Source organism: Arabidopsis thaliana, chromosome 4, assembly GCF_000001735.4.
Source record: "Arabidopsis thaliana chromosome 4, partial sequence".
Taxonomy (NCBI): domain Eukaryota; kingdom Viridiplantae; phylum Streptophyta; class Magnoliopsida; order Brassicales; family Brassicaceae; genus Arabidopsis; species Arabidopsis thaliana.
In genome coordinates this window covers 9951170-9964463 of record NC_003075.7, presented here as the reverse complement: position 1 = coordinate 9964463, position 13294 = coordinate 9951170, and the positions used below count along the sequence as shown (strand labels likewise).

Below are 13294 nucleotides of genomic sequence, written 5' to 3'. Positions count from 1 at the left end.
TGTTAGAAACGAGACTTATATACTATTAAAACCAAAGAAAAAGAAAAAAAACTTAACTATTTTTAAGGACGAAGTGGCTTAACGTTAAACAAATGTCACAGACGACTCGTTCAATGCTATAGCATTAAGCAAACAAACCAAACAAACATAACCAAACCCAAAACACACTTTTTATTTTTAGTAACCAAAACTTCCTAACACTCTTTCTCTCACACCAAACACACATTTTCCACACACTATACCAAATAAAACTGAACTCTAATAATTAAAATAACCTTTGAAATAAGTGAATTTCTCTTGTCTCTCGCTTTCTTGTTTTTTTTTGGTATATGAGAAGTCTCACGGCGGAGATATTCAGTCTCCGGCCACCGTAATGTCGACAATAATTCCTTCACCTCTGGCACCGCAACCTCCGCAACAACATTACGTTACACCGCCTCTCACGGTGATCCTCACCGTAATCCTCCTCGTTTTCTTCTTCATCGGTTTCTTCACTCTCTATTTTTGCAAGTGTTTCCTCGACACAATGGTGCAAGCTTGGCGTCTCCACCACGGCGGAGACACCGTATCCGACAATCCCCTCCAGCAACCGGAAGCTCCACCGGTAAATCCCGGCCTTGAACTTCGAATCATTAACTCATTTCCCACTTTTCCTTACTCCTCCGTTAAAGATCTCCGGGAAGAGAAATACGGCCTCGAATGCGCCATTTGTCTTCTCGAATTCGACGGAGATCACGTGCTACGTCTCTTGACAACATGCTACCACGTGTTCCACCAAGAATGCATCGATCTCTGGTTCGAATCTCACAGAACTTGCCCTGTTTGTCGTCGGGATCTTGATCCTCCTCCGCCACCGGAAAACACCAAGCCTACTGTCGATGAGATGATCATAGATGTGATTCAAGAAACAAGCGACGACGAAGAAGACGATCATCATCGTCAGCAGACAACAACACAGATTGATACTTGGCCATCTTCAGGACAGACCAGTAGCATCAAAAAGGAACAAAACTTGCCGGAGAAATTCTCTAGATCGCATTCTACGGGACACTCGATAGTGAGAAATAAACCGGAGGAAGAAGATAAGTATACATTGAGATTACCAGAACATGTAAAGATTAAGGTCACGAGAGGACATAGCCAGACAGAGAGTTGTGTTACGTTCGCTGAACTTATTAGAAACAGAGGATATGATCATCGCCGGTTTGGTGAAGTCTCTGGTCAAACGCAATCTAAAAATTGAAGAAGAAATAATTATACACTTTTTTTTGGCAATTAGATTTTTTTTTTCTTGTTGTTGTATTGGTTATAGATGTTGTAGGTAGTGAATTTTGTGAAGATGCTAATTAGAAATATTAGTGAATTTATTTCTTTTATTTCCGGAGTTTAATAATAAGAACGGACAATTTATTTTGTAATGCTAAACCAGATTTGTGAGTGATTAACCCTACAAAAGGAAGCCTTGTGAGTTGTGAGTCTTTCCTTGCGTTCAAATCAAATTTATTTGCAGAACAAAAACTAGATTTGAAAGAGATGAACCAATTCTATGGTAAAAAGTAATTCTGAACTATTTACTGTTATCCTTGTTCTTCAAAAAAAGAAGAAATATTTACTGTTATTCCAACACATGATTCATCCTGAATAAAACACTAAATATTCCAACATATGATAAATTTAAATTGCTAAAAAGTTAAAAAAAAATGAATGAAAATTGATTACATACTTAATATAAACTAATCTAATTTTACATAATAATATAAAAAATTTAGAATAGATTAAAGATTTATGCATGAGTTATTTTATAATAGATGACATGAAAAGCTTAATGTGATAGATAATAGATAAACATGAAATGAACAAGATCGTCCATCTGGTTGAAGAGAAATACGAAGATGAAAAATATTTATATTTTTATTCAAAAATGTAACAATAAGTAGGTTATAGATTATATTTTAAGAAATTATAATCTATAACCTACTTATTGTTACATATTTAAAAAATATATTACTATGTTTTGCTTTGGTTTTGCTTGTTATCTTGTAAATATAGTTCTTTCAAAATTTTCAATTTCCAAAAAGATATATAATTATTATAAAAAATGTTAGGTTTCAATTCTATAGATATGTTAATAAAAATAAAAACTAGATTTGTTAGAATAAAAATAAATGAAGAGCAATCTTTGGCGTTTTCGTGTTATGCATTTTCTCCTGCCGTTCTCTAAAAGTAAAATGATTTTCCCGCCGTTTCGCACATCCCAATAAAACTATGAGCGAAAATGGTTTCAACATGGCGATTATGCTCTCTCTGGTACTTTGGGCAAGCTTCTTTATCCTTTCTACAGGTATCGAGGCCATACAAATGTAGTAAGGAAACTTGACGTAACCTCGCTAATATGTGGTTTGGTCTCGATTGGTCTACTGTTAAGTTACCTTAATTGAATATTTTTTTTTGTTCTGGTCGTCGCTTCCATCTTCGTGGCAATATTGCTCTGCGGCCACCGTAATATCTACAATAATTCATTTATCTCTGCCACCGCAACCTCCGCCGCAACATTTAAACTTTTAGTCCAACATGTTAAAAATTAAATTAAATATCTTTATCACTCTTGTTTTACCTTTTTCTTTACGATAATTAATCTTGTTTCACATGTGTTATGTTTGAACGAATTGTTTTGCATTTATATTTGAGTAAATTTGGAAAAATGTCCTATTTTTGAGTTTTCATTTGGAAAATACCCTCTCCTTTTTTCTTTTTAAACAATTAATTTTTAATATACAAAATTACTAAGATAGTCTCATTAAAATTTAAACAATTATTATCTTAAATATTTTTAAACAAAATTTTGTCGAAAAAGTAAAAAATAAACTTTACTAAGTGATAGACTTTTTAAAATATTTTAAAATATTATTTTATTAAAATTTAACAAATAAAATAAACAAAGTCTTTATCTCAGAAATAGTTGAAAAAATATTGAAAAAGTCAAAATTAATTCTTATCTTGAATATTTTTAAACAAAATTTTGTCCAAGAAAAAAGCAAATAAGTTTTATTAAGTACTTTACAATATTTTTCGACATTATTTTGGTTAAAATTTTAAATATCTAAAATAAATAAATCTTTATCTCAAAAAATAGTTAAAAACATAATTAAGAATTCAAATTTATTTTATTTTAATTTGTTTCTTCTAAATTTCGAATTTCGTTTTAATTTATTAAGAAAATAGCTTTTATTTTAAATCCGGATAAAACGGTCATCTAACATATTAAGAATTATATTTTTTTATTAATAATAGAGAAAGATGTATTTTTCAAATGAAAACTCAAAAACAAGATAGTTTTCAAAATATCCCTTTATATTTTGTGTGTTTTACTCGGATGAATTTACCTAACCTATCTCGATTTTTTGTTTTGTTAATATCAGTTATTGTTTAGATTATAGAGTATTCTAATCTAATTTGAATAAGCCAAGTTTGAATTATAAAAAAAAATAAAAATTGAATAACATAATGTTTCTGTTTTTATTCATTTATTTAGTTTTGGTTCTAATAAAGAAATCTGCATTTGCATGTTTTAAGCCTTTTCAATAATTCTTGTCGCTTTGATTTGCAAAATAACAAGCAAGCATGCATGGTTTGAAATTTTGCTACATTCTTTCAAGTTTTCATTCTCTTGGTCTATTTTTTTTTTTTCATCCTTTGTTATAACACTTAAAAGACTCGAAAGAATTTTATTTGTTGGTGTATATGTTAACATTTATAACTTAGGGCTTACTTTGATTAAAACAAAAACTTAGGGGTTTATTATGAAATATAATGAACTTGGAAGTTGAAGACTGTTCTTCTTGTAAAACCCCTCTCAGATTGCTGCTTCAAAGAGAAAACAATTTTGTTTCGAAAAGTTCACATTTTTCCGATGCCGATCACATTCTTCGCCGAGATCTGCATCTGAATTATCAAAATTTCTACCATTTTCTCTGTTTATCAAATCCTATGTCACGAATTAATCTCCAAATCTTACTCCTTCCACCATTCTTCTATGATAATTCGGATTAATCCAATAGAATGGTTCGTGGGTTGGTGAATTTCACCGGATTATCAACGAGGTTATTAAACATTTGCGTTGATTCACTCTGCAAATTCCGGAAATTAGAGAAAGCTGAGTCTTTAATCATTGACGGAATCAGATTAGGTGTTGATCCTGATGTCGTCACTTACAACACACTGATCAGTGGCTATTGTCGATTCGTTGGTATAGAAGAAGCTTACGCTGTGACTCGTCGTATGAGAGACGCCGGAATTAGACCAGACGTAGCTACGTATAATTCTTTAATCGCCGGAGCAGCTAGACGGCTTATGTTAGATCATGTCCTCTACCTGTTCGACGAAATGCTTGAGTGGGGAATTTATCCTGATTTGTGGAGTTACAATACTTTGATGTGTTGTTATTTTAAGCTAGGGAAACACGAAGAAGCGTTTCGGGTTCTTTATAAGGATCTTCAGCTCGCTGGGCTAAATCCAGGTCCTGATACTTACAATGTTCTTCTTGATGCTTTATGCAAGTGTGGTTATATAGACAATGCTCTAGAGCTTTTTAAAGAGATGCAGAGTAGGTTTAAACCGGAGCTTATGACTTATAACATTCTTATCAACGGGCTTTGTAAATCCAGGAGAGTCGGTACTGCGAAATGGATGCTAACGGAGCTGAAGAAATCAGGTTACACTCCGAATGCTGTTACATATACTACAATCCTGAAGCTATATTTTAAGACCAGGAGGATTAGAAGAGGGCTTCAGTTGTTCTTAGAGATGAAAAGAGAAGGGTACACTTATGATGGGTATGCGTACTTCGCGGTTGTTAGTGCTTTGATTAAGACGGGTAGAACGAAAGAGGCTTATGAGTATATGCAAGAGTTAGTTAGGAAAGGTAGGAGACATGACATTGTTTCGTATAACACATTGTTGAATCTGTATTTTAAAGACGGGAATTTGGATGCGGTCGATGATTTGTTAGGAGAGATAGAGCGGAGAGGAATGAAAGCGGATGAGTATACACACACGATTATAGTTAATGGTTTGTTAAGGACAGGACAGACGAGAAGAGCTGAGGAGCATTTTGTAAGTATGGGAGAGATGGGGATTGGATTGAATCTCGTGACTTGTAACTGTTTGGTTGATGGATTGTGTAAAGCGGGTCATGTGGACCGGGCGATGAGATATTTTGAGTCGATGGAAGTGAAAGATGAGTATACTTACACCTCTGTTGTGCATAATCTTTGTAAAGACATGAGGTTTGTTTGTGCTTCAAAGCTGCTATTGTCGTGTTACAATAAAGGAATTAAGATTCCGACATCGGCGAGACGAGCGGTTTTGTCGGGTTTACGGATGTCTGGATGTTACGGTGAAGCGAGGAAGGCGAAGGCCGAAATGAAACTGACCCTGGTTGGGAATTCCTAACGATATCCTTACATTCAAAAGTTTTGAAGTAAAACTGTAATGTACTTATGTATCATGAAATAGAATAAAAGTCTTGATTCTTTAACATTCAAGAGGTCTCTCTGAACCGGATAAAATCTGATGAACAGAACCTACCAATTGAACTATCCGGTTGTGATCAAACCAAATGAAATCTCTGTAGTTTGATCAAACGACAAGGACTGAAGAAAGTTTAGATCTCTTTACCTCTGAATTCTGAACAATTCCTAAACCAGAGTAAGAGGTTTAGGAATGCTTGAGTTATCTTGAAAAGTGGTCATTGTACTCAAACCGAGAAGCAGATGATGAACCAGCTGATGATTTGCTTCCGCCGTTATCAGTTGAAGATGCAGCAGGACTGACCGGTGAGACTTCTTCCGGTTTCTGCTCATATAGATTCTCCTTTGGCTATATATTACCAGAAACAAAGTCCAATCTTAGAATCTGAACAAGAGAACGGAAACGTAAATGCTCCAAATAACAACCCAAGACTTACCTTAGTAATAAGCTTCCTAGCACCAAGACCACCAGTTTGTCCTGCCCTTTTAATACCAACAGGTTTCTCAAACGTACTAGGCACAACTGTATCAGAGGCTATAGGCGACGAAGTGTCACTGGTATCTTCATATTTAGGAGGTACATCTTCCTTTGACAGCATAAGCAGAAACCCCATCAGTAGTAGTATCTAGTGCATTGGCTTCAGCAACTTCCTTAGCAAGAATCTGCCTATACAAATCAGCAGCTCTCGAAGTATACTTAGCTTCGATTTTGCCACCATCGGTCCATCCATGTTGCTTGAAGAACACCTGAGCACGGTAGTTGCCACCAAACATCATTGCCCTAAGCTGCTCAGGGCTCCATGAGTCTAAACTCGTTGATCTTATACGAATAAACATACAAAACAAAAAGGTTGTGTGTGTTCTTTCTTTATGCTTATTGTTTGATGCGGAAGAATTTCTATTCTGCCATGATTCGGAAAAAAAAATTCTATTCTGCCATCCAAATAAATCAATTTTTTTTTGATTTATTTTTAAGTAGAGAAATAGAGGGATTTTACCAAATAACCTTGTTACTTTAGGAAAACTACATGACCCAACCACATGTAGACGGATAGCTCCACTGTAACTGGGTTTTCCCCCAAATCGTCAGTTTTTAATCTAAGTAATTTTTTTCAAAAATCAAAATTGTCGCTTTCTTCTCCGATTAACCTAAACGGCGATTTGTTCCGGCGATTCTCGAAAATTTTCGTCGCTTTCTTTTTCCGACCAGTTCACCGTCACCGGTTTCATCTCTGCTTCTTCACCAAACGATTTCTTGAATTTTTTTAACCTAAGTAACATTTTACAAAATCAAAATTGTCGACATCCACTTTGCAATTCCGTTTAACCGCCGTTGCAATTCCGCCGTGACCGGTGCTGTTCCAAACCGTCGTCGTTCCAAACCGCCGGCGTTCCAAATTGTAAGTGTAGATTGGAACGGTTTTTGATTTTTGAGTGTTTTCGTTGTGTTGATTTGAACGGTTTCCTTGATTGTTGAGTGGTTTTGCAAGGTAATCATGGGTCGTGTAAGGTTAGTCACTCCTAGTTCGAGTGAAAGTGAAGACGAGAGGGTCACGATCATCCGTGAAGCGGATATGAACCGTGAAGAAGTGGCAGAGGAAAACAAATTTGAAGACGAAAACTGTGAACAAGAGTCTCCGGAAAACCTTAACGAACCGGAAGAAGAAAATATTTCTGAGGTATATACAAATTTATGAAAATTTTGTGTGAATATTGATATAGTGTTTAGGGACAACTAGAAAACAATGAGTACAAGTTAATAGTATAGGTCTATGTAATTGGTGCATGGATATACGTGATTAATCATACATTGGGTTGCATTAGAAAATTGAATTCTGAGAAAAGTTGATAATGTTGTTCTGAGATAACTAGTACAAGTAGTACAGCGAAATATTAATTTTATGGTTGTGTATGAATTTTCAGGAAGTTGATGATGAGGAACCAATGCAGTCTCAGGGGATGGAAAAAAACCCTAAAGAAGAGGAAAAAGAAGGGGAAGAAGAAGAATAATCTGAGGTAAATGGTTATTTCTGTAAATTGTGTTTGAATATGAAAGTAGTGTATAAGGACAACTAGAAAACAATGAGTACAACTTAATGTATTGGTTTGTTTGATTGGTGCATGCATGGATTTATACGTGATCAATCATACATTGATTTGCATTAGAAAATTGGATTCTGAGAAAAGTTTATAATATTGGTCTGAGATAACGCGAAATATTAATTTTATGGTTGTGTATGAATTTTCAGGAAGGTGATAATGTGGAACCAATGCAGTCTCAGGGGATGGAAGAAAACCCTGAAGAAGAGGAAAAAGAAGGGGAAGAAGAAGAAGAATCTGAGGTAAATGGTTATTTCTGTAAATTGTGTTTGAATATTGAAAGTAGTGTATAGGGAAATCAAAACCCTAATTTCTTTTCAATCCAACCCAAAACTTACCAGAGAACTTGGATCTGGCGGGATATGAGAAAGATTCGGCGTCGGCGGAGGTTCGTCGTGTTGTTCGTCGGCGGAAGTTCGTCGTCAGAAAAGAGAGAAGGAGAGAAGAAAAGTTTTCGAGAGAAGAAAGGAGAAGAAGGAAATAAAGAAAGAGAGAGAAAATTTTGTAATTTAATGAGAAAAATTCTTTGAATTGAAATTGAAATACATAGTGTGAACACATAGTGTGAACGCATAGTGTGAACACACAATAGTTATTATGGTAATAAAAGTGGAATGCGGGCCCAGACAAAATACTGCGCATTAGCCGTAGTTGTGCCATAAGTTATTCAGTTGTCCGGTACTCAATTTATTTGTACTTTGTGGAAGTTTTAGTATTTAGAGTTGGACTTCATTAAGGGAATTAACTTATAGTTGGACAAATGATATAATATGTTTAATAATAAGATATAATGTTATAGTTATATAATTTGTACAAATATATGTGTTTTGCCATGTTTATGTCAAGATGATCCAACATGATACAATGCATACCATATAATGTAAGAAGTGTTTTCTGAATTGATGAGTATAATATGTTCAATTGTTTTTTAGATTGTATGATAATTAGTATAAGTGATTAATAAATGTTCCAGAACAATGTATAGAAAGATTTTCCAAGTATGATAAGTTTTTCTTTATAATTATGAGAAAAATTAAAAAATTACCTCCTTTTTAATAATATCATATTTTAGTAGATAAAATAAATAAACTGTATTTGTCTCATAAATAGTAAAAATATATTAAAAATACAGTTTCTTAAAAATTGTTATTTAATATATTAGAAATTATAGTTTTAATTAAAAGTAAAGAGAGGTGTATTTTTCATACAAAAACCCATAAACTGGATAGTTTTTCATACAAAAACCCATATTTTTGATGTAATAAAAATATTTAAATTAAATTAAATTAAAGCAAATTTAAGTAAAAAGAAATAATATTAAAAGTATAATTCTTTCTTATATATATAGGAGGGGTTTTATTGTAAGAGATAAACATGAAAAAACTAGTACATACGGTACAAGTACAAGGTACATACATAATAACACTTAACAAAATTCCAAAATACTTAAAAATGAAGCAATAGTTCAGACGGCACAAGTACACGGTACAGACATAACAACACAATACTTAAGAAAATTCCAAAGTACTTAAAAATGAAGACATAATACATAAAGCAATAGTACATACAGCACAAGTACACGGTACAAACATTCAACTCCTCATAATTAACACCAACTGAACTTCTTCCCTTTACCCTTGAAATTTGTTTCACCCTCTCAGATTCTTTATTTACTACCTCCACGTTCAAAGCTGGTCTAATTCCCTTAGCATTCACTACCATTAGATAACCTAAAAAGTCATCATCATCTACAATAGATGTCTCTCTCTGAGATGTGCATAGAATATAACTCAATTTTACCTTCCTTGAGGTTTCATCTATTCCAATCTTCTTGCATATCTTTTCTACTAACATAGAGTATGTTACCTTTGACGTCCTCAACAATACACCGCTTAAAGAATTGTTTGAAATCCACTCATGCTCTTCTGAATAATACCCATTGTCAAATTGTATGAATGTGTGCTTGTTCTTCATCGTCTCCTGTAATTACAAATAAATTATAAAAACACAATTACGTAATCGTTTAGATTTAGATATAATTATACCTATATTATAACTCACTAATACCATTTGTACCACCTGTCCTATTGTATCTCAATAAAACATTTGTACCGCTTATACTATGATATCTAAGTTTTACCATTTGTCCCAGTTCGTCAATTCTGGGTTTCACAAATCATAAATTTCGATTGAACACTCACTAAACTCTCTGATTCAAAACGATAAAACAGCCCAGAATGAACAATACAACAATTTTATGTTATGAACAACTAACTCCAACAAGAAATTCACATTAATCTACAAATCAAAACGAGATCGGATTTACTTTTGCCGTTGAAGAGGAAGCTCACTTTGGGAGCAGATTATCGGCTTGGAAGCTACGGCGATATTGGAAGCTAACTCGCCGGTAAAATTAGAGCTCAAATCGCCGGCGAAATCGGAGCTCAAGTCGCCGGCGGCGAAGTCGGAAAAAATCACGTCCGAAGTCGTCGGAGAGAATCGCGGGAGCAACGACCGTTTTTTTTTTTTTTTTTTTTACTAAATGATTTACTCTTTATTTTGAATTCTCCCTCAGTTATTCATTAAGGAGAGAGATGTAATTACACATGGCCGAGTGGTACTCAGAATAAATGGATGGTACTCAGAATAGATTTTCCAAAATGATGGTAGAATAGAACGTGGTTCGTTTGATGCAGATTAGTGAGTCCATGTTTGGTTTAATGTGAAATCGAGCATAGATTCGTAACAATAACAAAAGCAATCTGAGATTATTTTGATTAAACCGGCCGGTTCGTGATCCAAACCAAACTAAATCTATATAGTTGATCAACGAGAACGACTGTTCGAAGTTTACAACTTTTTTTGATCTCCGAGTTTTGATGGATTCTGTACCAAAGCAGACTCTAAATCCAAACAAACATCTCAAAGAACAGTAAAAAGCTTCTCTCTTTTTGTTTACTCTCTCAATGACCTCTCATTCGTCAGACTTTTAGAATTTGTGATTCCTCAAGGTTTTTTTGTTCAAATTGACTTTTGACAGATTTGTGAGCAATCTCGATGGATCTTCAATTCTGGAAATCGCAGCACTATTGACCATTGTCCCTGTAAGTTTCTTTTGACTCAGTTTAGCTCAATTCCTGATAATAATGACGTTTCTCTTGTTTCAGCTCTTGGTTCTATTACGATACTCCATTGGCTTCCACTGTAAAATTGGTGAGTGCTTTTTGAAGTGAGTGATGTAACTTTTGTTCGATTAGTGCTAAAGATGTTCACTTGTTTGTTATAGATAACAATGGTGTTAAATCCGTTACATCGAAGAAAAACGACGATGAGAAAATTGTTATTTCCAGAAATTGGAAGGCTGCCATATCATTGGATTTCATCTTCATTGTCTTCCCCATGCTCCTCTTTTTCACTGTACGCTCTCTTCAAACTTTTTGACTCACCAGTGCCTACTTTTAATGTTCTCTGATGATCACCAAAACTTATATATTACAGGTTCTATCAGAATGGGTTTATCATGGGACAGGCTTGTTGTCGTTGTTGGTACTGATTCTTTCTGTGACTGCCAAAAGGTATAACTTGTAAGTCATTTGTTAGTTAAGGGTTTAACTTTAGCTAACTTAAGGTTTTATAACTAGATCTTTTTCAGGGTTGCAGAGAGGACAGTCTCTCTCGTTTAGAGCAAGTGTATCTTCTTATAGAGTTGCTCTGGTATATGACACTGCTTAGTTTTAGTTTAAGCCAACTCTGCTTTTATCTTCCATCTACTCTGAATGATCTTTTCCTTGTAGATGCTTATTACATGCTTGTGTATCTTGGCTGTTGACTTTACTATCTTTCCCAGAAGGTATGCCAAGACAGAGACTTATGGTACTAGCTTGGTATGTTTACAATGTCTAATCTCATTTTTTTTGTCTATATTAATGTTGTTCCTTCTTAAAGCAGTTAGTAACTTTGTGTTTGTATGTATATTACAACTTGAAATGAAAACAGATGGATCTTGGGGTTGGCTCTTTTGTGTTGGCTAATGCTGTTGTTTCTCGGCAAGCTAGAGACGTCTCATCAGGGTTTGTGGATTCCCCTTTGAAACTCCATTATCCATTTTGTGAAGCTTTGTTACTAGTTCAGCATTATGTAAACTCAGTCCAATTTTTACTTGCATTTCTTCAGAAACTGGATAACTGGAATTAAAGCAACCGCTCCATTGCTATTACTCGGGTTTATTCGTCTTGTTACCACTTCAGGTGTGGATTATCAGGTAAAGAAGCTTTTGCGTTTCTGCCTTAAATACTTCTCGTTTTACAAAATCTTAATATCGTTGGTTATCAACTATATGCAGGTCCACGTTACGGAATATGGAGTACACTGGAATTTCTTTTTCACACTTGCAGCCATATCAATTCTCACATCGTTTGTTAACATACCAGCCAAGTACTGTGGACTCCTAGGTTTCGCTGTTCTTGCAGGTATATTTCAGTTTCACTTTCTCTTCTTTCTTAATTACAAGATAGTGAAACCTAACTATCTTCAACTTCCATGGTTCTCAGGGTACCAAACTTGGTTGCTTAGTGGACTGAACACATATTTGCTTTCGGACGAAAGAGGAACTGACATTATCAGCAAAAACAAGGAAGGAGTATATAGCATTCTTGGTAAGATTTTGACTTGGTTTATTTACTACTCTCTTTTGGTTCTTCCTCATCTAACTTTGTTTTGATCCAGGTTATTGGGGCATGTACCTTCTTGGCGTTCACTTAGGTTATCGTCTCTTTTACGGAAAACATACAAATATTCGAAGCACCACAAGCTCAATCGCTAGAGTCTTTCTCGTTTCTCTTCTCTTATGGTAAAAACAAGCGGTTATAGAACATACGATCTCATTATGATAAGATACTCATGCGCATATATTATGTATGTTTGTCTCAGGATTGTAACTATACTTTTTGACAACTACGTTGAGAGGATCTCCCGTCGAACGGTAATGATACTCACTTATAGCTCAAAACCATTTAAAGGGACAATAACGTTTGAAGCTGTTTTTATATTCTACAGTGTAACATGCCTTACGTTACTTGGGTGCTTGCGCAAGATCTTCAGGTCTCTTTATAGTTAAGAATTGATCATAATGGTGAAGACTTTGTCTTTGTGATTTGAGATTTGATTCGTCTCTGCTTTTATTTCCAGGCGTTGGGGATATTTATGCTGTCTAGTTACATACCTCTGAACAAGCTTTCATCACTTGAAGAAGCAATTGACCAAAATCTGTTAGCAACCTTTCTGCTTGTAAGTCTCTTATCAACTGATTTCTCCACAATGGATCCCTCTTTGATCTGATATCATATTTCCCCTTTTTTACAGGCAAACCTTGTTACAGGAATGGTGAACCTCACCGTAGATACCATCTTTGCTTCTCCATTCTCTTCTCTTCTGATATTAACCGCTTACGCCTTTGCTTTATCTGCTATTATCGGAACCATTCATTTCTCCGGTTTCCGGTTAAAGTTCTGGTAAAAAAAAATAGCTCACAACATCTAAACTGACACTAGCTTTGGATTCTGATATGATTGTGTGGCATATGAGCAGAGAAGTTAAAGACAGTTTTGTGAAGTATGAATCTTTCTTCTGTGTATGAAAGTTTTGCCGTGATGAGTATTTTTTTCACA

The 13294-nt window shown here is 34.6% G+C and overlaps 2 protein-coding genes and 2 pseudogenes across 8 annotated transcripts; 3 read left to right on the top strand and 1 right to left on the bottom strand.

The window, feature by feature from the left end:
- Window positions 1–373: 373 nt before the first annotated feature.
- Window positions 374–1413, top strand: AT4G17920 (RING/U-box superfamily protein; the record flags this gene model as incomplete). Its single annotated transcript, NM_117902.2, has 1 exon — window positions 374–1413. The coding sequence occupies one exon, from the start codon at window positions 374–376 to the stop codon at window positions 1241–1243; it is 870 nt and encodes a 289-aa protein (NP_193526.1). The 3' UTR covers window positions 1244–1413.
- A 2459-nt stretch (window positions 1414–3872) lies between these two features.
- On the top strand, window positions 3873–5482 carry AT4G17915 (annotated as a pseudogene). 2 transcript variants are annotated; one of them is made up of 2 exons: window positions 3873–4516; window positions 4665–5482. The 2 variants fall into 2 exon arrangements; another variant differs by having other exon boundaries at window positions 3873–5482.
- A 76-nt stretch (window positions 5483–5558) lies between these two features.
- AT4G17914 lies at window positions 5559–6343 on the bottom strand (annotated as a pseudogene). The gene is made up of 2 exons: window positions 5966–6343; window positions 5559–5877 (listed from the first exon to the last, which is right to left on the bottom strand).
- Window positions 6344–10227: 3884 nt separating this feature from the next.
- Window positions 10228–13291, top strand: AT4G17910 (transferases, transferring acyl groups; the record flags this gene model as incomplete). Of its 4 annotated transcripts, NM_001341248.1 has the most annotated exons (16): window positions 10228–10560; window positions 10669–10732; window positions 10796–10841; window positions 10915–11045; window positions 11127–11203; window positions 11270–11342; window positions 11423–11512; window positions 11625–11698; window positions 11802–11889; window positions 11971–12097; window positions 12179–12283; window positions 12354–12477; window positions 12558–12609; window positions 12684–12728; window positions 12816–12914; window positions 12990–13142. In NM_001341248.1, exons 1-16 carry the CDS (start codon window positions 10508–10510, stop codon window positions 13140–13142), a joined length of 1401 nt encoding a protein of 466 aa, NP_001328796.1. In that variant the 5' UTR covers window positions 10228–10507. The 4 variants fall into 4 exon arrangements, with proteins under 4 accessions (NP_001328796.1, NP_193525.5, NP_001328797.1 ...); NM_117901.6 differs by having other exon boundaries at window positions 10669–10841; window positions 12990–13291; NM_001341247.1 differs by having other exon boundaries at window positions 10228–10732.
- Between the last annotated feature and the right edge of the window lie 3 nt (window positions 13292–13294).